This window comes from Prionailurus bengalensis, chromosome F2 (genome assembly GCF_016509475.1).
Source record: "Prionailurus bengalensis isolate Pbe53 chromosome F2, Fcat_Pben_1.1_paternal_pri, whole genome shotgun sequence".
NCBI lineage: Eukaryota > Metazoa > Chordata > Mammalia > Carnivora > Felidae > Prionailurus > Prionailurus bengalensis.
Window position 1 is genome coordinate 40598718 of NC_057353.1, and position 25500 is coordinate 40624217.

At 39.6% G+C, this 25500-nt stretch overlaps 2 protein-coding genes and 1 long non-coding RNA gene across 6 annotated transcripts in view; 2 read left to right on the forward strand and 1 right to left on the reverse strand.

Moving 5' to 3' along the window:
• Positions 1-445: 445 nt before the first annotated feature.
• On the reverse strand, positions 446-8402 carry RBM12B (RNA binding motif protein 12B). 4 transcript variants are annotated; one of them, XM_043601365.1, is made up of 3 exons: positions 8198-8402; positions 4653-4700; positions 446-4068 (listed from the first exon to the last, which is right to left on the reverse strand). In XM_043601365.1, the coding sequence occupies exon 3, from the start codon at positions 4038-4040 to the stop codon at positions 1059-1061; it is 2982 nt and encodes a 993-aa protein (XP_043457300.1). In that variant the 5' UTR covers positions 4041-4068; positions 4653-4700; positions 8198-8402; the 3' UTR covers positions 446-1058. The 4 variants fall into 4 exon arrangements, with proteins under 4 accessions (XP_043457300.1, XP_043457301.1, XP_043457305.1 ...); XM_043601366.1 differs by having other exon boundaries at positions 7953-8402; XM_043601370.1 differs by lacking the exon at positions 8198-8402 and adding an exon at positions 6090-8123.
• An 80-nt stretch (positions 8403-8482) lies between these two features.
• LOC122495602 lies at positions 8483-12455 on the forward strand. The gene is made up of 2 exons (XR_006300509.1): positions 8483-8613; positions 11920-12455. It is a non-coding gene; the product is annotated as an uncharacterized LOC122495602 (long non-coding RNA).
• Positions 12456-21625: 9170 nt separating this feature from the next.
• Positions 21626-25500, forward strand: part of TMEM67 (transmembrane protein 67) — a 54577-nt gene continuing 50702 nt past the window's right edge. Inside the window, exons 1-2 of the mRNA XM_043601374.1 lie at positions 21626-21910; positions 23553-23641. Of these exons, the coding sequence (XP_043457309.1) occupies positions 21688-21910; positions 23553-23641 (312 nt within the window). The 5' untranslated portion in view covers positions 21626-21687. The remainder of the gene's footprint in view (positions 21911-23552; positions 23642-25500) is intronic.

Sequence of the window (25500 nt, forward strand, 5' to 3'; positions counted from 1 at the left end):
GAAGTAAAAATGCAATCTCACAAAAATCTGATTATATTTAGTTATTGAGTCTTTGGATACAAAGTCTTATAATTTAAAAATGAGAACCTAGTAAAAAAAAAGAAAAAAGAAAAAAGAAAAAAAAAAACAAAGTTCAATGAATCATCACTAAATTCTTCCCAGAACAAACTACATCCATTTATCAGATTCTTCCCAGCATAAGCCTAAATGTCCCCTTGTACCTATAATTACTTTTTTCTTTTAAGTATTTGGAGTTAATCTTACCAGTTTGGTTGATGAGATATGGAAAACACCATAAAGGTACACAGCACTCTATACTATTATAGGCTATTTGGTCCATCCTATCATAAATATGGTCTAAGATAGCTGTTGAAAACTTCACAGAAAAAGCTGTAATCCTTTTTTCTTTTTATACAAATACAAGTAAAGTTAATTAGCTGGTCTATTCAGTTGCAAATTTTTTTATTTTTATAAAACTTTGCAAAGTTATGAACATGGAAACTTCAAGAATCTCCTAAGCTTTTTACACAAGTAAACTTCAAGTTCACAGTCTGTCCATTTTGAACTATTTATAATTAATGGGAGGCTTAACACAGTAATATCTCAGACAAAGAAGAGGGCATTAATTCTGTAGGCAGTTAGCAATGCAAATGCTAAACCTGAACAATAGTCACTGACCATTTCCTTATACAGTGTAAAAGATGTAGACTACAGACCAGAAACAAAAGTGAATATAAAACTTATCTTCCCCAAATACAGGTCTACTTTATACAAATCTTGAGGTTTACCCATGACATCAACAAAAACTAATGCACTCAGGGAATTTTCTCCCCAACTGTCCAAAAAAGGGGGCATATATAATTTTAAATTAGAAAAAGTGAATGGTAATTTGCAAGCAAAAGAAAACCAGATTCACATTCTAATATTTACATTTGTTCTATTCACAAGTCAAAATGTTTCTTTTCATTAGATAATTAAAAATAAACACTTAAAAAAAAACAAATGCATTTTACTGCATCAATACTGTGGGGAGGTAATTCTGAATTTAGGAATGCTCTCTAGAGCAACATTAATTTAACTTTGCGTGGGCCAACCGGCCTATCACTTAGGTCTTTAATAGCAGCCATAGCTTCATTATAGTTTATCATAGCAACAATGGCTTCCCCTGTAGGTAACCCTTGCTCATTATACTGTATTGAAACTGAATCAGGTATGATTCTATAACCATGGAAAAAGTCTAGAATTTCGTTAACATTAGCTTTAAATGGAAGATTCATTATCTTAATAGGTGTTAGTCTACCTGAACTACAATTTAATTTTGGGTCAGGCATAAATCTCCCCTCAGGAAAACTTCCCATACTGCGCTTTCCAAAATCAAACTTGCCACCTTCTGGGCGACCAAAATTCACAAAAGGACGATGACTTCTAAAGTCATCGGGTGGACTCCTAAACTCCTCACCAAGAGGTCTAAAACTGTCAGGAAGTCTAGGGTCCTCCTCTGGAGGTTTCCTGAGGTCTTCCTCCGGGAGCCGCCTGAAGTCCTCATCAGAAGGGCATCTAAAATCTTCCTCCTGGGGGCTCCTGAAGTCCTCATCAGGAGGATGCCTCAAGTCTTCATCGGGAGGGCCTCTGAAATCTTCATCCGGTGGGTGCCTGAAATCCTCCTCTCGGGGGCGCCTTAAATGTTCCTGGGGTGGCCGCCGGAAATGCTCCTGAGGCGGCCGGCGGAAGTGCTCCTGGGGTGGCCGGCGGAAGTGCTCCTGAGGCGGTCGCCTGAAATGCTCCGGGGGCGGCCGCCTGAAGTGCTCCGGGGCCGGACGCCTGAGATGCTCCGGGGCCGGCCGCCTGAAGTGTTCCTGGGGCGGCCGCCTGAAATCTTCTTCGGGAGAACGCCTGAAATCCTCCTCGGGAGAACGCCTGAAATCCTCCTCCGGAGGTCGCCTGAAGTCCTCCTCGGGAAGTCGCCTGAAGTCCTCCTCAGGTGGTCGTCTCCACTCCCCTTGGGGAAGCCGTCTAAAGTCATCCTCAGGAGGTCGCCTCCAATCCTCCTCAAGAGGCCGCCTGAAGTCTCCCTCCGGGGGCCTCCTCCAATCTTCCTCCGGGAGCCGCCTCCAGTCCTCCTCGAGGGGTCGCCTGAAATCCTCCTTGGAAGGCCGCCTGAAATCCTCCTCCGGTGCCCGCCTCCACTCCTCCTCTCTGGGGTACCTGAAGTCCTCCTCCCGAGGGTATCTGAAGTCCTCCTCCCAAGGACGCCTGAAATCCTCCTCAAGAGGCCGCCTGAAATCCTCAAGAGGCCGCCTGAAGTGTTCTTCCCGAGGGCGCCTGAAGTCTTCTGGGGAGCGCCTGAAGTCCTCTGGGGAGCGCCTAAAATCTTCTGGAAGGCTCCTATCAAGCTGTCGGAAATCCCCCTGGGTTTGCTTGAAATTGTCCAGTTGCCTCAAGTCCTCCTGCTGATGCCTGAAGTTTTCAGAAGGACCAATTGAGTATATTGGTGGATCGCTGGAGTCAAAAGAATGGGAATGGTCATCTCTATCACGTGACTGTGAATGGTCTTGCACTCTCTCACTGGACATCAAGGAAAAATTTACATCAAACTCCTGCATTTGTGCCTCAGATATAAGTCTTAACAATACCTCTGTCCCCAAGAATCTCCGTCGGTTTAAACGTTCGGCTTTCATGGCTTGTTCTTCTGATTTGAATTTCACCAATGCTTCTCCCAGACCAACTCCTTTGTCATCATAAAGTAAGTAAATGTCATCCTCTGCAAGAGAAAAGTCTGCAAAGAACTTTTGCACTTCAACTTTTGTAACATCAAAAGGAAAATTTCTTATATATATACACAGTTTCTGGCCAGGGTAGCCTTCTTGAGAGTATTTTTGTGAAATATGTCCAAGCCTCTCTTTTTCTATGGACACTGGTCTTTTCTTTTCATAACATTCAATGAACTTCAGCATTTGTTTTCTAGAAACAGGATCAATATGAACAGGACGATACTGTAAAACAGTCTTATGTAAACCCAGAGCAGTGTTATAGTCTTTCAGAGTTTTGAACATTACAAAGGCGTATCTTGTTCTTCTTTCATCTTTATATAAAAACCTAATCTGTTCATTAGTCAGATCAGTATCTCTAAAGAAATTTCTTAAATCTCTTTTGTTAATACTTAGGGACAGATTTTTTAAATGAACATAAAACCCGAGAGGAGAACGAGAACGTGTTCTTCTGGGAGATTTTGAATGAGATCGTTTTCGAAAATGTCTATCATTAATTCCTCTTGGTGGAGAATGTTCTTCAATTCTCATAGGAATGTCAACCTCCTTAATTGCATTACCACCAAACTCAATCCACTGTTGTTCTGAGCCTTGCATTACTTCTATAAATCTTGAACCCATAAAACTTCTATGACATTTAAGACCTCCTGAAGCATCAATACATGAAGCAAATTTTACTATGGCATCACCATTATTTCGGCCATCGTGATGTTTTAAGAAAATTACGCCATCCACACACAAACCAGAAAAAAAGACACGTACATCATCTTCATTTACTAAGTAAGGCAAACCTCGCAGAAACAAGTAAGGATTCTCTGCCTTCAATGGCCTTGTCTTTCTTGGCCTTAAATCACCATGTCCTGTACCATTAGTATGAAACCCAGCATCTTGATTAATTGGAGAGCCATATCCGGAATTACTTGCTTCTTCTTTAATAGCCTCAACAAAGTTAGATAAGCTGCCAGCCCCTGATGCCCCAGATCCCGGTCGCTCTCTTCCTATGCGATCAGTTCTTTTCATTTCTATAGTCTTCTGCATTTCTGCCTTACTACTAAGAAAGAGCTCTACAGATGAATCCTTGATAAACCCTCCTGAACGACTTATGGCACGTCTTGCATCTTCATCTGTTGCAAAAATAATAAAAGCCTCCCCAACTTCCCCTCCAATTATATGCACTCCTCCATCAGGAATAGTCAATCCCGTGAAGAAGTGACGAATATCCACAGGCCCCGCAATAAAAGGAAGCCCCAGTAAACGGATGACTACAGCCATGCTGAGCTCAAACCACAGCAATAATGACCTGCAGACAAAAAGGTACACATAATAGCAAGTCTTATTTGTGAAGTACCTTATCCCAAACTAAACTTAATAATTACTTAGTTCCTACCTTCTTCAGCATTTATAAATGAAAACAGGGTATGAGTTCACAAAAAATATTGACAGTATCTAATTTCTTAGAAAAAGAATAAACCTTCTCCCATCTAAACATACAAATAAACCAACTACTTCGGAGAAATATTTCATATCACCTATCCTATATAGTATGAACATCAAAAATATCAAATCTTCTTTGTAAATCTGCCAGCACTGCTTCACAACAAGACCGAAAACTATTTTCAGACTCACTTAGAAACAGATCTTCTGCTGAAACATGTGAGAGAGCTTTGCGGATTAAAGAATGTTACCAACCATGATAAGTTTTACATATGAGAAAAGCCATCTATGGTCAGAATATAATTTCTGCTCATAATAATAAACTGTCTACCACTAGTGCATCACTGACCAAAGGTAAAGTACAGAAACCATGTGTGCCTACATGTACTATTCTACTTTACATTTTTTTGTCAAGCTTCTGTGAATAGCCTTAAGCTCTGGATATCTTACCTTTTTAAAATTTCTTGGAGACCTGTTAATTCTGTAAAAGCAACTTAACTGTGGAAAGAAAATGAAATATAATTAATCCTTGGACCCTGTAATTGATCTTAAACACGCCAGATTAGGATATTCCCTTCAGAATTACCTATTAAAAGTGAAGCAATATATGGAACCACAACTATGGACATTACAAAATGGTCTTCTTTGTTCCAAGGGGAAATTAATCATCCTTCAGCAAAAACGAAGTACAAATTCCAAGCAGACATCTGCAAATTATTTAAAAACAAAAATCTTCTGGAAATTAAATAGCTCCTTGATTGGAAGTGGCAAGAGCAAAGGGGTGATGAAAGTGTTATACATTCTGATTAGAGTGTTGGTTACATGGGAGTATAAACTTATCAAATGAATACTATCCTTAAAGTCTGTGCATTTCACTCTATATAAATTTTACATCCACTTAAAAAAAAAAGGGGGGGCGCCTGGTGGCGCAGTCGGTTAAGCGTCCGACTTCAGCCAGGTCATGATCTCGCGGTCCGTGAGTTCGAGCCCCGCGTCAGGCTCTGGGCTGATGGCTCAGAGCCTGGAGCCTGTTTCCGATTCTGTGTCTCCCTCTCTCTCTGCCCCTCCCCCGTTCATGCTCTGTCTCTCTCTGTCCCAAAAATAAATAAATGTTGAAAAAAAAAATTAAAAAAAAAAAAAAGACAAGTGTTCTACAAGTAAAAGGTCAATTTAAACACATCAAAAGTTCCCAAAAAAACTTCTGTCACTTCCACTCATGAGAAAACCAAACACCTAGCTCCTTATGTCCAACTCTCTTGCAGTTTTTCTCCCTTTTAAAATATAAGACCAAATCAAACTAATAAGGCAACCATTCAAAATGATACAATAAATGAACAAAATACTAATGTTTTGAATTCAAAAACCAATTTTTAAAGTAATAAATTCAAACCAATGGCTACCCATTTGAATACAAATTTTAAGTTATACACATATAGCTCACACTTCCAAACATGGAATTAAATTTCCTGATTCTAATATAATTAAGGCAAACACTAAAATACTCATAAAATAAAAAATCTCTGCTACTAATCCTTATCTTAAACTCCTAAAACAATTACTACTAAATTCATCCTAAGCCAAACAGAAAATGTTCAAATAAGAATCTTATTATGCTAACAAGTTTATTCCATTTTAAGCTGTCCTGCAGTGAGAAAACCCAAATGACAATAAAGAAAATAAAAACACATTTATTTAGAATGTTTAGGGATTATCAGTATTAACTGCTGAGAAATCTTATTTCCTAAAGGCAATTTATATCTAATATTTTCAGAGATACTCAAAGTTACAACATTTAATGTAATCTTATCAAATAAGAGTTGCTAAATTAATAATTATACATTTATGTTTTTAATGTGCAAAGAAATGTTGCTTTAATTCAGTACTTACACTTAAGTACCACTCTTCCACAAAGTGTGGTTGGAAGACATATTCTTTGAGGTCTGCAAGGCTTATTTTCCTTTGGAAAGGGTCCACTGATTACTTTTTAAACTACAAGCTCAACTAACAAGGTATCAAGAAATTACTGGCCATATTCTACATCTGAATTATCAATGCCAAATTGATACTTAAAATATTGACTATTAATACTATTAAAATATTTACAAAGTACATGGGCGCGGGCAGGGGGTATATAGGAAATCTCTGCATCTTCTGCTCAATATTGCTGTAAACCTAAAAAAACTGCCCTAAAAAAATCGTTTATGAAAAATCCACAGTACCAAAAATAAAAATGAGTACAAACCTGGTTCCTTCAACAAACCAATATCCACACCAACGTTTAAAAAACTATATAAATGGCTTCTGTACTAGTTGTCCACATTAAAGTTCCAAGATTCCTTCCTATACAAATTAACTTAGCTCCAGAGCAAGTAAGATACATGCCATTTTGTCTATCCTCAACTTTTTAAAAAACTTAAAAAGGGATATGCCCTGAGAACACAAATATATCTACAAGCTACGTAGGGACGTTTCAAGGAATAACATGTCAAATTCAAAAAATTTCTCGTTTATCCTCAGCTTAAAAACAATATTTGAACTAAATAGTTCCAGGAGTACAAATCTCATGAATTCCAATCCAAGCAGACAAGATAAAATATTTTGTCTAATTTGCCACATATAACTAACAATTAACTTTTTTCCCTTTTAGCTGGTAGGGTAACTGTACCATTTTATCCCTCAACAATGACACACCTAGGAGGCCATCTGTAAGAGACCAGTTCTCAAAATGAGCACTTTTCCTATGGTTCCCATAGGTCATTTCCTTAAGCAAATTCACCAGAAATTCTACTCTTAGAACATAACACAAAAATAGAAACACACAAAATACCCTAAAGTACACTGCACTTAGAATTGTTTCTACTTATGAATGTAACAGAAGTATTTTTGCGACTGTGTTGATTTAAAGACAGTGATGTTAGAACTTCTAACCTATGAAAAGATGAAGTGAGTCCTGAAAAGCTTGAAATTAAGAAGTTCATTTTAAGTAATTTTGATTTTATCCAGGATTCATCACACTTGATCACCATTACTAAACAATACGAAATGTGCATCTTCTAATCAAGCCTGATAGGGAAACGAGACTAAATTTAAATAGGTATTATCTCAGATCCATCTGATTTTAACTAGAGAGTAACAAGTCATTCTCCAGATACGGTGGGGGGAAATGACTATTCCTTAAAACCCAAAGTTATGATGAAATTCTAAATGCATGAGTTTCCCTTGCAGAAAATAATCTAGCCCGGTCCACAATTATTCTTTATGAAGATCTGCCTTTTATCCTTTTATAATGTAGACGGTTAAAATAAAAACCAAAGGCATGACGACAGAGCCATAGTCGTTAATAGGAACTGTAAATGAAGACGAATCCACAGGGCACAGGATTTCCCATAACATCCATCATCCTCAAATGGGGATCATCCGAAGGAATCGCTTCTATAGCCCAAAGCCTTTGTCCAGACTCCCAAGGGTTAGAGCTTCCTTCTTTTGCGCCAGGCCAAAGTTGCTACGTGGGATCCGATGCTGTCGCCAGACCTTCAGCCAAAATCAGCCTTCAAATTAACCTGGACCGCCCAACCTCCGTGCCTTTCCGTTACGCCGTCCCAAGGGCAAACATTCCACCCTAACTCGCCACAGGGTGAACTGCCCCATACCTAACTCAAACACTTTGGCCACTCTCACGCCTAATGAGCCGGGCCTTCAGCGCTTTTCTGCCACCACTGACTACGATGACATAGCAAAGAAAAAAAATACCTATGAAATCCTTCGAGATCTTCACTCTCAGGAAAACTGGGAAGCGCACACACAACACCACATGGAGGCTGACGGGAGAGTCGGTGTTTAGCAAGGAAGGAGGGTGCCCTAACGGCAGAAGCTACGCTAGCTCCTGGCGCGGCCGCCGGCCCCGCCTTTCCCCGTTCTTCCGTCCCCGTCGCCAACCCCTCCCCACCCCCGACGCCCCAAGGGTAACTGCTTCGCACTTGGCAGTAAACACACACCACTGCTGCCGAGTCGGACACACAAGACCGGGGGCGGGGGGCACTCCTCGTCGCAGCAGCCTGCCCGGCACAGGTGAAGCCCTCAGTGAGCCTAGAAGAAGATGGCGCCCACTCTCCCCTCCGCTCCGGACAAACGGACGTACAGTTTGTCTGCCCATGCGCTCTCCAGGCGTAACCCACCACCCCGGCGCCCCGGCCACGTTTGCGCACGCGTCTTGTGCTCACCCGCTTCCCCTTGTCAGGGGAAGGGAGGCGGTGCCCGCGAGCACAACGGCCCGCCTAGGGTTTGCTGAGCTTCTGCGCATGTTCAGATTCCAGCCAATCCGGGCGCCTCCACCAGAGAAGGGAGAGATTCCTAGACAAAGTTCGAGGCCATATCATTGCAGTAAGGAGAAGCTTCAATAATAACTGCTGAGGTACGTTGGGGAAACGTCTGTGGTTTACAGGAATTAAGGAGATGCAAAAGCAGAGACCAGTTGGCGATTTGTCTTTTCACCGCTGCAGTTATCATGTGTTGTAAGCATCTTCTATACGGCTCTTTCATAAGCTTTAAAAAGGCACAGAAATGTTAGTTTTACTGCCTTAGATGACCAACACCCAGTGGGTTTAATAAATGCATGCCTATTCAATTTTATAGACATTAATAACTTTTTGAAGTGCCTTTTTACGTTTGTTGTTCCTGCTTCCTAGTTTTTTGAAACATGAGAACAGATAGACCAATCCTGAACAAACGGTAAGTGAAAAGAACAATTACAGGCATGTTCTGTGATGCCAGCTATGTAATATCTGGTGAACAGCCTTGTGTTTGATTTTATTTTATTATTTACAAATAACAAAGCAGCCCACCAGTTTTATAACTACATGATGCATTTATGGTTGGAGTCAAAGCTCACTAAGAAAGCAGATACTACATCTTTTTTTTTTTTTCAACGTTTATTTATTTCTGGGACAGAGAGAGACAGAGCATGAACGGGGGAGGGGCAGAGAGAGAGGGAGACACAGAATCGGAAACAGGCTCCAGGCTCCGAGCCATCAGCCCAGAGCCCGACGCGGGGCTCGAACTCACGGACCGCGAGATCGTGACCTGGCTGAAGTCAGACGCTCAACCGACTGCGCCACCCAGGCGCCCCAGATACTACATCTTTAAAATGGAGATGAAAAAATGAGTTTTCAATCCTTCTGATATGATTATAAGAGGTAGTCTATCAAGTGAATAAAAGGTGGTTCCTGGAATGAGAGCCACCATTTACTCGGGCAAGTTATTTAGCCTCTCTATGCCTCAGTTTCCTCATCTGTAAAATGGGGATAAAATAATATCTACCCCCATGGGGTTGCCATAAATACTAAATGAGTTAATATATATAAAACCTTAGACTAGGTAAGTATTAGTGACTTGTTTCAAGTGTCAGGGTTACCCAGGCCATCCATGCCAAAAGAGGGCACTTTGGAAAGCTAGGCTTATTGAGTAGATAGCATTTGCCTTGATTATTCCCTACAGTCCTGGGTTTGGTCCTAGGGAAACCTGGCCTCAAAAGCTAAAATATATTGAGGGCTTACTTACCACGTGACAAGCCCTGTGCATTATCTCATTATATTTTTACAACTATTTTTAGAAGTAGGTACTATTATGTTTCCTATATTACAGATAAGGAAAACTAATGCATAAAGGATTGCATAGCTTGCTCAAAACTACAGAGATAGTGAAGGAATTGAATCCAATCCAGGAATTCAATCCAGGAATTGAACCCTGCTCATTTGCTCCCAGAGGCCACAGGAAGAGGATTCTGGCCTGTGAGGCAGGCTCCCTTTAAACAAACACAGAACCAACACTCCAGAATGTCAATATTGCCAATATTAAGTCACAAGAAGAAACACTAGTAGAGTGAACCTGAGATCACCTCTGGCTGACCAGCACTTTTCCTGGCCTGTATATGCTCTCTATATGAAGTCAAATACTCAAAGAGTTGTTCGCTACATGTGGAAATAGAACATGAGAAGGTACCTAATCTCAAAAAGTGGTTCTCAGTTAAAGGGTACCTAGGAAGCATTCTCATCTATGTTAACAAAAATAATAGCTATCATTTAATGAGCATTTTCTATAAGGCTAATCTGAACAAGTATGCTTAGATCAAACTCCCTCTTTTGAACAGGCTTAAACAGGTATTGTCAGCCTCATTTACTATTTGGGGATAGCCATCCCCTTCTACTTGCACAGATTTTCTCCACAAATAAGACACTATACCGTATGCCTGTCTTTTCTAGTCTGCCTCCTGCCTCACTCAGATAACAATACCAATTACAATCAAAACCAGAAAATGCCAGTTGAGGTAATTAGTTTTAATTACATGGTATCCTGGTTATAGAATAGTTTCTTGAGCCTTTAGTATGTCAACATGGATGTCTAATCATTTCAGAGTACAGAAAGAAAAGTAAGTTTCTGGAACAAGACTATACCATAAAATATGGTAACCACACCAAGCCATGAGCATTCTGTGGCTCTGCCTGGGCAATTACTCAACCTCTCCCAGCTTTTTACTATATCTACATCACTCCCTACCCTCCAGAATGATTTTGGTATCAGACAGCTTTCAGCTGCCCTTCCTAGCTCTTCAACACCCACAAGAACAGTCTTTTCTCACTTGATCTCAAGAGTTCCTTGATCTTCTCAACTGCAAAGTCCTTTATCCATCTTGCACACCTTGACTTCCATTCAATTTAACTGGCATTTATTGAGCACAAACTGTGGGCCAAGAACCTTGCCAAGGCCCCTGAAAGACGAGGGAGAACAACTCAGCTCTCTTTCCTCAGGAAGCCTATACTGTAGCAGAATAGACACTGCACATGCCATTACACCAGAAGCACAGGTTGAACATGGGGATTAAACTGTGGGCTTTTGAATCAGGCAGATCCAAGTTTAAATCCCAACTCTGCCACTTGATGACTGTGAACAAATTCCTTATCCTTGGGTTTCTCCATTTGTAGAGTGAAGATAACAGTATTCACCATTCAGGGCCATTTTTGAGGACTAAATGATATAGTGCTTGTAAAGCACTTACCACAGTCCCTAACACACAACAAACTCCAATATGACTTGGAAATCAAGAAGGCTGGCTCAGAAATCAGAATACCATAGTTCCAAACCTAACTCTGCCACTTGCTAGCTGTATCACATTAGTCACTGAATCACTCTGCCTTAATTTCTTCACCTATCAAGTGAAGGTGACAGTAGGAGTGTTGTGTATGTAAAACACACATGCATGTCCATAAACATGCATGCACACACATGCATTGTATATTATATATAATACATAGTAAAGCACCAAGAAAAGCATATAACATGAAATCTTACCTGTTGCTGTGGTGACCTGAATGCTCTTTTCCAATTTTCCCCTGAGGTGGTCCTCAGAAAACCCCTAGGGATTATTGGAGCCCTGTTTGGACACTACTGATTAAATAAAGGAGCTTGCTCAACTGTGTGTGACAGAGTAAATGGGAGTCTTATCGCCATGGTAGAAAGATGGAGGAGACTGAGATCCTGAATGTTATTTATGTTATAGGTTAACAAAGGAGTCATGCAGGAAAGGTGGTGGACAAAATCTGTTTTACTGCTGAAGCTTTGGCCTCCAAATCTCAGTATAGAACCCACTTTTAGTGAACAGGTAGAACCACACATGAAACATGACCTCTCCTGCTTAGGCCTCATTTCTCTTGGTTCCATTTAGTACTGGGTACATAAAAGAAAGAAGCAAGAAGACCTAATAAACTAAAGAGAACTTCCAAACACAGAATATAAGGAGAAAGTGAAAGAAAGAAGAAAAGGGCGAACGGAGGAAGAAGGAAAGAGTCTATAAGACTTTGTGTTGGAAGAGGGAGTCTCCTTCATGCAGTCTTTCAGACCCCACTCAGCTGCATAAGAATGGGCCTTGAGTCTGCAACACCTCCTTGCCAAGAGTTAAAGAGCTCACACAGACTAAACCTGACCTATCACCTTATGTGGGATAGGCCTTGTTTTGGGCTAAGTACTCTTGCTCTGTTTAAAGTATGTACATTAAACATCACTTGGTCGACCCACTGTTATCCTGTCCTAGAGAGAGGCCAGGTTGTTTCCACTGCATCATGAGAGGGGTGTGGCACAAAGACCAGTTGCCTTGTGTCAGTGGCCAAGAGAGACCCACTGGCCATGGGGGACTGACACCACTATTGAAGCTGATCCTGCTCTGTCTCTTCTCTATGTAAATAAACTATTGTCTGTCCAATGTTTGACTGCATTGTATTTCCCCTAATGACTCTAAAACGAAGATGCAATGGGCAGAAATTTTTGGAGTCCTCCCCTGAGACTGGTTATTGGTACATGGTACTTTGATTGATCAACATCAAGCAAAGTAGAAAGAAGATTTTGTGGACACTAAAAAATCTGTCTCTTAGACTATGGTTAGAGCCTACTCCAGGCTCAACCTATGTTGGTCCTCTGCCCCCTTCTCGGGGATGAAATGAGAGGACACAGCATTGAGATCCCCTTAGAGTTTGGAAGATGACAATAAACTAGAGAATGAGGGAGTGAAGCAAGTTTTAATCTTTTCCATTGCAACAAATGTATATTAAATGACAATGTGTTATGCACAACTCCAGGTACTAAGGAGACAGGGTGAACAAAAATGGACATGGTCCTTGCTTTCATAATTCTTGTAGTCTAGGAGAGGGCAGGAAACCTAGTAGAAGAATTACTCAAGTAAATGTAAATTTACAATAGGGACAAGAGCTATAAAAGGGAAATACATGATGCTGTGAGAATCACAGGCCTGGCCTGATCACAAAAGGCAGGGGGAGTTCCTTAAATGACAGATGAGAGATGCTTGGGTGGCTCAGTTGGCTAAGCATCTGACTCTTGATTTCAGCTCAGGTCTTGGTCTCACGAGTTCATAGGATTGAGCCCCACTTGGGGCTCTGCACTGACAGCATGGAGTCTGCTTGGGATTCTTCTCTGTTTTTCTCTCTGTCTGCCCTCCCCCACCCACTCAAAATAATTAAATAAACTTTAAAAAAAAAAAAAAAGAAGTGACAGATGAGCTGGAAGGAAAGGTAGAGTTAACAAAGTAAATGGAAATTTCCAGGGAGGGCAAGGAAAGAGCAATAGTTCAGGCAGAGAGGTGCACAGGCTTAGCATTCAGAGAATTGAAAGAAGACCAATGTGGGCAGAGTGCACAGGAGTGCACGGGACAATGAAAGGATGTGGGAACAAGTCAGACCCTGCTGGGAGTTGTGGTTCATGCTCAAGAGGTTGAGCTTCCCACTGGAAAAAAAAAAATTATTTTAAGCAGAGAGGTGATAGACTTGCATTTCAAAGGTTACTCCAGCTGAGGTATGGAGAATGGATTAGGGGGCGGCAAGAGTATGTATATGAGGACAGGTTAACAGGGTTTTTGACTTCCAGTTTAAGGTGACAGTTTGAACACAGGTATTTACTTCCTCTCCTTTCAGAAATCCTAATAATATAACAGAAAAGGAACTTTTGGAAGAAGCAAAAACTGACACGAATGAAGATAATAGAGTAGGAGGCAACGGCAATAAAATTTTGTGAGCAGGAAAGAGATAGAGAGGTGATAAATTCTTTTGTGAATCCAAGAGGGCTGAATCCTAAATTGACAGTGGGAAAAGCAAAAGGCAACCTGATATACACCAAATAAGTCCTCAAAGTCTTAGAAGTCCTCAGTGTCTTCTGTTGGGGAAGGAGATGAAAACATTTGGTTGAACATTAATTTATAAAGCACTAAAAACATGCACTTAAGACTCCTTTCCAGAGCCAAGAAACATAGATCTCCCCCCAGAAGATGGAAAGTTTATTCTCTTGAGAGAATATGACTATGGGACAATGGGTACAAATGAGATCAGGGGTTCTATTATATGAAAGAATGACAACGTGTAAATGATGAAACTGAATGATGAAACTCACACCCTCCTTCCCTGGCAGCCAGGCTTGAATTCTCCAGAGAGAAGTTTCTTCCTGGGGAACCTGATCAGCACAACAAGACAGAAGAAAAAACACTAACATGGGAGATGCCCTAAGAAACAGCCCAGGCATGGGGTGCCTGGGTGGCTCAGTCAGTTAAGCTTCCAACTTTGGCTCAGGTCATGATCTCACAGTTCGTGGATTCAAGCCCTGTGTCGGGCTCTGTGCTGACAGCTCAGAGCCTGTAGCCTGCTTCAGATTCTGTGTCTCTCTCTCTGCCCCTCCCCTGCTCACACTCAGTCTCTCCCTCTCTCTCTCTCAAAAATAAATAAAAACTTAAAAAATTTTTCTAAAAAAGAAAAAGAAACAGCCCAGGCAAATCACCCTACACATTGTAGACCAGTCAAGAAGCCCCACATGTCCTTTTAGAGCTTCCTATTAGCTTTTCAGTGTGCCCCACTCTAATATGCATACATTTAGTAGGTAAATATACATAGATATAAAACACATATACATAAATAGCAAACGGTCACCAGATTTATAAGTAAATCCTCTCATACAAAACATAACTTTGAAAAAACAGAGATTGTGCAGGCAGAAGGAAACTTTAAACGTAAAAGGAGGGGCGCGTGGGTGGCTCAGTCCATTGAGTGTCTGACTTCCGCTCAGGTCATGATCTTACAGTTCGTAAATTCAAGCCCTCTGTGCTGACAGCTCAGAGCCTGGAACCTGCTTCGGATCCTGTGTCCCCCTCTCTCTCTGCCTCTCCCCTGCTTGAGTTCTGTCTCTGTCTCTGTCTCTCAAAAGTGAATGAACATTAAAAAATAAATAAAATTTCTCAAAAAAAAAAAAACCTTAAAAGGAAACTTAAAACACTATTAATATCTTCAAAGAGATAAAATATTACATCCATGAAAGAATACCATGATGTTACACATTAGATATAGTCAGAAAATTAAAAAGTGCTTTTAGAAGTTGAATTAATAATGGTGGAAATGAAAAACTCAAGGTAATGTTTGAAAGAGAATGCTTGGAAATTTTTCCAGAAAGTAGAACAAAACAAAATGAAATGGAAAAGATAACATAAGAAAATTAAAGAAACAGTCCATGGGGTCTAGTATCTGAAACAGGGCTTCCAAAAAGAGAGAAGAGAAATAAATGAGTGATCGTCATAGGAACAATTAAGATCCAACAAGTGCTCAACACAAAAGAAGACAATGAAATACTCCAAGACACATCACTATAAAATTTTAAAAAATGAGGACAGAGGGACATCTCAAGACTTCCAGAAGGTAAAAAGCAAATTTAAACCCAAAAGATTAAGAATCAAAATGGCAGATTTTTCAAGAGCAATATGAGAAACCAAAAGAAAGAGAAGCAGTACCTTCAAAATTCTAAGGGGATTTTCCAAAGTAGAACTTCATACCCAAATAAACTGTTAAGTAACTGTGAGGGAAGAATAAAGATATTTTCAGATACACAAGGTCTCAAAAATTTACATCTTATGCATCTTTTCTCAGGAAACTCTACCCAAAAAAAGCAGTAAACCAAGAAAGGAGAGAACATGCAATACACTTAACCTGAGATCTCGCTTTAACCTTACTCCACTTTACCCTTCCAGTTTGATAGATTGCATAGTCTCTTCATTCTGGGTTTCTGTCCTGGAGGAGAGACCTCATAACAGTGCTTAAGAACATAGATCCCTGAGGCAACTGAAGCAAAAATAAACAAGCGGGACTGCATCAAACTAAAAAGATTCTGCACAGCAAAGGAAACCACCAACAAAATGAAAAAGCCACCTACTGAATAGGAGAAAATAACATGCAAATCATGTATCTGATAAGGGATTAATACCCAAAATATATAAACAACTAATACAATTCAATCACAGAGAAACGATCTGTTCAAAAAATGGGCAGAAGGTCTGGATAGATATTTTTCCAATGAATACATACAGATGGCCAACAGCTATATGAAATGGTACTCAACATCACTAATCATGAGGGAAATGCAAATCAAAAACAACTGTGCGATATTATCTCACACTTGTTAGGATGGTTATTATCAAAAAGAAAAGAACAAGTGTTGGTGAGGATGTGGAAAAAAGGGAAACCTTGTGCACTGTTAGAATTTAAATTGGTGCAACCATTATGGAGGTTCTTTTAAAAATTAAAAATAGAACTATCATATGATCTAGCAATTCTACTTCTGGGTGTCTATCTGAAGAAAATGAAACCCTAACTCAAAAAGATACATGCACCCTCACACTCATTGTAACATTATTTACAATAACCAAGATATGGAAATAACAAATGAAAGAAAGAAGAAAGGAAGGAAGAAGGAAAGAAAGAAAAAGAAAAAGAAGAAAGAAAAAGAAAGAAGGGAAAAATGTGATTATACACATATATGTAGGAATGTTATTCAGTCATAAAAAAGAATGCGACCATGGGCCCCTGAGTGGCTCAGTCGGTTAAGCGTCTGACTTCGGCTCAGGTAATGATCTTGCGGTTTGTGAGTTTGAGCCCCGTGTCGTGCTTTGGGCTGACAGCTCAGAGCCTGGAGCCTGTTTCGGATTCTGTGTCTCATTCTCTCTCTGCCCCTCCCCCACTTGTGTTCTGCCTCTCTCTGTCTCTCAAAAATAAATAAATGTTAAAAAAAAATTTAAAAAAAGAATGCGACCTTGCCATTTGCAACAACATGGGTGGACCTTGAGGCATTACACTAAGTGAAATAAGTCTGACAGAGAAAGACAAATACCTTATGATCTCATTTACATGAGGAATCTATTTTAAAAAATAACAAAAAAATCCCCAAACTCATAGATACAAGAGAACAGACTGGTAGTTGTCAGAAGTGAGGGTAGAGAGTGGGTGAAATGGGTGAAGAGGGCCCAGAGGTATAAACTTCCAGCTGTAAAATAAATAAGTCATGGGGATGTAATATACAGCATAGCAACTATAGTTAATAATACTTCATTGCATATTTGAAAGTTGCTAAGAGTAGATCTTAAAAGTTCTCATTACAAGAAAAAATTTTGTAACTATATATGGTGATAGATGTTAACTAGACTTACTGTGGTGATCATTTATCAATATATACAAATATTGAATCATGGTGTAAACCTGAAACCAATATAAAAATTATATGTCAATTATACCTCAATAAAAAAATAAAATAGAATAACTGATAATGCCTAAAACTGAAAATTAAGGTTTAGAATAGGTCATTGCAGTAATTCATATGAGAGAAGACATTTTAGGATGATAGAGATTAAGAAAAGTAAAAGAATTCAAGGGATATTTGGGTGATTAATTCAAGATATATTTAGAAGGTAAAAAATCAAGAGGTCTAGGGGTGCCTGGGTGGCTCAGTCAGTTAAGCATCTGACTCTTGATTTTGGCTCAGGTCATGATCTCGTGGTTTGTGGGATAGTGCCCCTCATTGAACTCTGCACTGGCAGCATGGAGCCTTCTCGGGATTCTCTCTCCCTCACTTTCTGCCCCTCCCTCGCTCTCTCTCACTCCCTCCCTTGCTCTCTTTCACTCCCTTGCTCTCTCTCAAAATAAATAAAGTTAAAAAAATTAAGAAGTCTAGCTAGACTGAAATGGGAGGATGAAAGAATGGAAAGGATCAAAAGTGACTCCTAGAGTTTTGGTCTGTATTACAGGTGGGACGATGTTACCATTAACTGAGATAGAAGACACTGGAAGAAGACCAGGTTGGGGGTGGAGGAAGGGATGGAGATCATGGGTTGTTTCGGGACACCTTGAATTAAAGATGCTTCATTCCACCCAAATGGAACTTCCAAGCAAGCAGTGGAAATACTGGTTCAGAGCTCAGAAAAAGAAATTTGGCCTGGATATATATAAATATGTGAGTCATCTGCAAAAAGTGGTCAGTGAAGTCAAGGACATGGTTGACATCCAGAGGGAAACTAAAGTATGAGAAGAGACAAAAGTCTAGGACTGAGCCCTCAGGGACTATCCATATTTAGTTAGATAAAGGAAGTTGAGTCAAGAAAGGGCAAAGAGCAGGAATAACCAGAAAGTTTATTCTAGGAATCACCTGGAGAAAACCTGGGAGAGTGTTCCATTATGGAAGCCCATCCAGTTTAGAACATATTGAATGTGATGCAGCAGTTCTAGTAGGAATTGGCACCAAGAGTCTGAAGATTAGGAAAGAGAGTAGGGCTTACCACACAAAGTGCCCTGACTGTAAGATCTTGACCTCACTAATTCCCCTTTCTGACCACAACTTCCACTTCCGCACTTTGCATTTGTTCATCACATTCTTTAATACTTTAAATTCTGTGATACTTTAATGCATTAACCCCCTCATGGGCTTACCTGCCTTTCCCTTTTCTTTATTCATGCCCAAGAAAGCACATCCAAGGGTTCAAGAGCACAAGTAAAGAACCAGGGTCAAGATGGTGGGCTCCAGGGGTGCCTGGGTAGCTCAGTCAGTTAAGCATCCAACTTTGGCTTAGGTCATGATCTTGTGGGTTCAAGCCCTGTGTCAGGCTCTGTGATGACAGTTGGGAGCCTGGAGCCTGCTTTGGACTCTGTGTCTCCCTCCCCCTCTGCCCATCCCCCTGCTCGCACTCTGTTTCGCTCTTAAACAGAAACATTAATTTTTTTTTTTTTAAGAAAGAATGTGGGCTCTGGTATCAAATTACCAGAGTTAGAATCATGATCTGAGTATGACCTTAGGAAGTCATATATGCTTTCTAAGTCTTGGTTTTCTCATCTGTAAAGTAAAGTGATTATAATGGTCCCAATTTTGTCAAATGAGATATTGCAGTGACTGACACACTGAAAACAAAAAATTAATATCAGTTATTTAAATTATCCATGGTCCCAACTCCCCATGAATGGATAATTCTATAACTTTAATTTTTACCATTAATTTTTTTTTATTCAGAAAGAAGCTTTTATCTGTCCCCAGATATTTCCTGTTTTCCTATAATGTCACAATCCACCTAGCTACCCAAATCAGAAACCGGGAGTGATCCTTGTTTTTGTTTCTTTACTTCCACTGTCCAAGTCATAACATTCTCACGATTCTTCCTCCTAAACAGCTCTTTCATTCATCCTTCCCTGCCTCTCCCTTCTTCCATAGCCCTAATTTTGTTATTGTAGATGAGGCATGGTACAGTACCCATCTCATTCTAGGTGTTCAATAAGCATTTGCTGTCCTCTTTGAAGCCATCTTCTCATGTTTTTTGGTAGACTTCTTCATAAGCTGACATTAAACCATGTTCTGCTAGTCTCATCCACTTATATGGATAATTCTTCCACATTTTAGCTGGGTGATACTGGGATGTCTTTAAGCTGATAAATGCACTATTTATAGGGCTGTTAAAGATATTGAAATGATGCAGGTAAGAAGTTTAGCATAAGACATGACATAGAGAAAGCATTTACTTTTTTTTTTCTTTTAAGAGACAGTGGAAATATCTCTGGTTCAGCTTATTTTCTTCTTCCTGTCTTAAATCTGGTATAGGGCAAGCACCCTGCAACTAAGAGGGAAAAGCCAAGAAAACTGCAGAGGTGACTATCTGACATCATTGAATGAACACCAGTGACCACCTATGTCCAGACTTCTCCTGTTTGTTTTTGTTTAAGCCATTGGGAACTGGCTTAAACTACTTGATCTATTATTTGCAGCAGAAATATCCCTAATGATACACTCCCAATTTATACTTAACAGTTTTAGCTAACATTTTTTCCGCTATCCTTGTAAGCAGTTTATACAGATGAACCCATAGTATCTACGGTTATGTCAAACCTGTTTCTATTTTGAATCATTTCACTACTTTATTTAGCTTTTTGGAGCAGTTTTGTCAGGTACAGTGCCCAAAAGTCTTAGGCAATCATTGTTCCCCTGTCCGTGGTGTACAATGGAGGTACCATCTTGTTAACTAAAGGCAATCGTTTCATCCTATATATAGAATATGCCAAATTTTTCCTCTATTCCACAAAGAAGCCACTTAGTAAACTGGAAAGGTAACAGGTTGTGGAGTTGGCCAGATGAAAATAAATTCTAGTTCCACCACTTTCTAAAATGTTACTTTCTTGATCCTCAGAAAGGGATACAGAAAGGAATAGTATTACCTCAGAGGGTTATTATAAAGAGTTCAGATTAATGCTGTCAAGAGCCTAGTATAGTGCACAGTGTGGAACACAAGAAAAACCAAGAATGGGAGCTCTTTTGTTGTCTTAATTACATATAAGGCAATGAGTAAATGTTATTGCCCCAATCCCCTCCACAGAGCATAGAACAGTATGCACTTCATCAAGGAAGATTAGAATTAAAATTCACCCATACGAAGCTTTTGCAGATTAATCTCAACTATTCTGACCATACCCTTTCTGAGTCATTGACATTTGTATAGTCACATGTCTTTTTAAAAAAATCTTAATCAGATAAATGATTTCCACTACCAGTTAAACACCCCAGCAATGCATAATTACTCAAAAACATTTTTGAGATTCCTTTTTAAGAGAGAGCTTTCAGAACATATTACTGTGTCCTGTATCATAGATATTAGTGACTGAGTGAATGCTGGTCTTTTGGGGAAGGCCACATGAAAAATACTAGGACTGATGGTGGATACTGGTTAAAGTTATCTATCTTTTTTTTGAGAGAGCCAAAAGTTGTTTCTAGCTACTACTGATTGATAAGGTGGCTGAAAATTATGCCAGGTGATTTTATTGGGGGAGTGGGGAGTGTGAGAACAAAATAAAATAAAATAAAATACAACAGAAACAGAAGTGAGATTTAAATATTGAGAAATAAAATTTTATGATCTGTAAAGTGGCTCTAAAGGTAATTCTAAAATGTTTTGGTGCTAATAGCCTTCAAGGATGCCTGCTTTGAAAGGCAGGATTCGTGTATGTTTAAATGTGGTTAAAAATTAGTTTCCTTCTTTATTCACAAATGAGTAAAGATGATCTAATTTTATATACATGATTTCCTTTACCCGAAACAAAGAAAGTAGAAACACAAAGAAAAAGTCTGGCAGGAAAGATCTTTTTTTAGTGCTTAAGCCAATCTTCCAGCATTGCATATTTCAAATCAGTGGATTTTTTCTACTTTTTTGACAAATGTATTTTGCAAATACTCTGTTGGAATGTCTCCTTTAACGCGAAAATGGCCTGATTTGGATAAATTCTGATGTAAACATCATTCAACAGCTTAATGAAACAATACTCATAATTCTGTCATACTATCGCATACAGTCTTTGCTGTGAAATTCTATTTACCGACCTCCTAAACTGATAACAAGCCCGGTAACGGGTCGCGTCCCAGAGTTTGAAACACATTTTAAAGAGCGGGTTGGCCTGCCAGCCTCCGGGGTTACTGTACCTCTACCCCTTCCTATCCCAGACCAGCCAGCTTCCCGAGGCTTTGCTCACCTAGCAACCAGGCGGCGACGGCAGACGCTTCCGGAACCGCAGGCGGAGTCGTCCAATCGGCTCTGCAGGTTCGCCGCAGCGGCTGATGGGGCGCGGGAGACTGCGCTGCCGCCGGCGTCTGCACCATGGTGACGAGCGGCGGTGGGGCCAGGGTAGCCATGGCGGCTTGGTCCACCTTCGCCGCGGCTGTGAACGTATTCCTCCTGTTGGCCCTCCCGCGAGTCTCACACGCCCAGACCTTCTCATTTCCATTCCTGCAGCCGGAGTCGTGCGGCCACAACCAGTACTTCGATATCTCCGCGCTGTCCTGTGTGCCGTGTGGAGCCAACCAGAGGCAGGATGCCCGAGGTGAGACCGTTCAGGGTGGGCCCTAGCCAGAGTTTTAACACTCCAGGCTGCTTCTTGCCCGCTGCCCCCTCCCCCTGTCTCTGAAACACATTTTCGTCGGCGGGAAGAAATGTTTCGGGAAAGTTAACTGCCAACTCCTGAGGGGTCGGTTTCCTTGGAGGATTGCAGCTTGCACACAAATGAGGTTGGGGAACCCGAGTAAACTACCCCCTGAGCCATGGCCGATAATTAATTTCTCGGCGCCAGTCCCTCACTTCTCATCCGAGGGGTCTTTCGGGAGGCACCTGGAAAGTCGCCCACCGAAGATAGAAAAAAAAAAAAAAAATAGAGAAGGAACGAGGTGTAGAGAAGTAGGTCACAGGATGGGTTGCGGAGGGAATGCAAATTAGCGCTTATAAATTTTGTTAGCTCTTTATCTTGCTCTTCAAATCCCAGAAACCTAGAGCTAGAAGGGACCTTAACCATGATTAGGTCCAGTCTTCTCATTTTACAGATAAGGAAATTCAAGCCTCGATGATGTTGTTACATCTTTGTTACCTAAATTGTGGATTGGAAGAACTGGTGTCTCTCTGCCCTCAGTCTCAACCCATGTATTTCCACTATACAGTGTGTTCTTAATATAGATTTCCTTAGGACTCATCCCTTTTATTATTGAATATTACTAATTGCCCTTAAAGTCTCTTTGTATTAAACTTAGTTGTTGTTGTTGTTTTTTCCCTTCAAACGTAGGTCATTTGGTCCCAGTTCCCCTCACTGAAACTGCTCAGAATAAGACCTTTTCCATATTCTAAGGTCCAAAATGTTTTCACTCTTGATTTGGTCACCCATGGTGTTAACTTTCTCCCATCTTCAAATTTGATATATCCTCATTAAAGTTGTCATTTAAGACTGGGCCGGCTCCTCGGGTGAGGATGTATGAATGAGGAAGCATTTCACCGGCTCTTAAACTGTAAGGTGTTGCTTCATAGTTACAGACCCAGATATTGGATGCATCCTACTACATAGATTGCTATGGGTGCTGTTTCTATTTGATGCCTCCTTAGAGAATGTTGTCCTTACCTGTCCAGCAAGTTGAATGGTGATTATCTTATAAGGTCTACTGTCTGTCCAGAGGAAAACAATGGTTTATTTGAATCAAGGTAACTTTGCTAATAAGGTTTTGTTTTGGCAAAGTAAATTTGAATTCATTGAATATATGTGTATGGTTGGATGAAATAGAACAGTAAAATTTCCCATAGCAGTTAATGCATAGTTTGATTATTAAAATTAAAGTTCAGTACTTTAATAGTTCAGTTATGCTTGCACTTAAGGTGGTAGCACATATGGTACCTACTGTGTGCCATACACATTCTAAGATCTTTGCGTATAATAACTAATTTAACACCCATATCAACCCTATGAGGTAAGTACTGTTATTGCCCCCATTTTGCCAAAGTGGAGACCAAGCCATAGAGTTTAGTAACTTGCTAAAGGTCACACAGCTGAATAGCAGAATTAAGATTAGAACCCATGCAGTGCTGATTCCAGAGTCTTGCTATTAACAGCTATACTTCTTCTCAAGATTTTAAGAATATTAAAATGTTCCCTATCTTGGAGCTTTATTTTTATTTACCAAGGTCAAAATTGACTGTTTTTATTTTAGGAACTTCATGTGTGTGTTTACCAGGATTTCAGATGATCTCTAATAATGGAGGACCTGATATTATTTGTAAAAAGTGCCCGGAAAACATGGTATCAAGTATTTATTTTAAAATCATTTTACTGTAAAAAGTAGTAAATTAACATATCTTTACTTTTTTAAACTACATTTTGATGCTGTACTATAATATGGTCCCAAAACTCAAAATTATTAAATTAACTTTGTTTTTCTCGACTAAATTTCGGGAAATGAGTGAAATTTTATGCAGACTTGGAAAAAAACAAATGTATTGCCTTAGTTTTTAAAGTCTGAGATTTAAAAAACCACAAAGCTGTGAATATTTGTGTCTTTATATTTTCTCATAGAGTAACTCAGTGACTTAAAAAAAATAGATGAATGGTATATATAGAGAACAAGTTGGGATGTGTGAGTTTTTTGACTGGTACAGATTGAGTTCTGTGCCTTACACCTATTGTGTTAACAGTCTTATATAACAATTCATGTTTATAATGATAACTGAGGTGTGATGAGTTCATGAAATGCGAATTGCATCACTAAAGAGGTTAAATAATATCTATTGCTGTTTTGTTAGTCATATCATAATTTTAGAAAAATTAGTAAATTAATAGTTACTATATGTAATGATTCTTAATTAACAGAAATACATTTTCCAGTCATTTTGGATAATTCAAAGTCTTTGTGAGCCAGTTCTTTTATAGCGATGTTTCTTCTCATTATCTGAATAAAATAATTGAATCTGGGAATTTAATGCTCTAAAATACTATCAAGTTAATTATTATTAAGTTACTAGTTTAATTTACCAGTTGTCCTAATTTATGGCTAACTTGATTTAACTTTTAAGTTTGATTTTCACCTTAATACGTATTTTATATTTTTGTAAATATTGACCATAGATGAATTATCAATGATGAAAAGCTAATATGAAATGGCTACAAAGCAAATATATTTTTCAGTGAGATTACTAAACAAGCATAATTTTTATTTTTCCAATGTTTATTTATTTATATTGAGAGAGGGAGAGCATGTGCGCACATGTGTACACACGAGTGGGGGAGGGGCAGAGAGCGAGAGTGAGAGCGAGAGAGAGCGAGAGAGAGAGAGAGAGAGAGAGAGAGAAGGAGAGAAAGAATCCCAAACAGACTGGTACTGTCAGGGCAGAGCACACTGCAGAATCGATCTAATGAACCCTGAGGTCATGACCTGGGCCAAAATCAAGAGTTGGATGCTTAACCGACTGAGCCACCCAGGCACCCCAACAATCATAATTTTTAAATAGTCCTATATAATGTACTGACAAATATAGGAGCATTTTATGATAAATCCAGTCTTTTCAACTAAAATTAAAAATAATTTGTGGCATTGTTTTGTTATTACCATTTGTTCTCTATTCATTTTGGTTACATTCATGTTTTTGATATTATATTTTTGCCCCAGGTTTAGGAAAAATCATATAATACACCTAATTTTGAATGTCATATTTTATAAAAAACCTCCATTGAGGCACTTGGGTGGCTAAATCAGTTAAGCATCTGGCTCTTGATTTCAGCTCGGATTTCATGATTTCATGGTTCATGGGTTCAGGCCCTGCATCAGCTCTGTGCTGACAGTGCGGAGCCTGCATGGAATTCTCTGTCTTCCTCTCTCACTGCCCCTCCACCACTCAAAATAAATAAATAAACTTAAAAAGAAAAACAAAACTTTCATTAATACAAACAATTCTGGATTGAAAGAAATATCCTTATAACTTTAACAACTTTATTTACATATTATTCATACACTATAAAATTCACCCATTTTAAATCATAACTTAATTTTTAAAAGCTAACATATTTGGATTATAAAAATTAGAGGGGCACCTGGTTGGCTCCGTCAGTTGAGCATCTGGCTTTGGCTCTGGTCATGATCTCATAGTTCATGAGTTTGAGCCCCA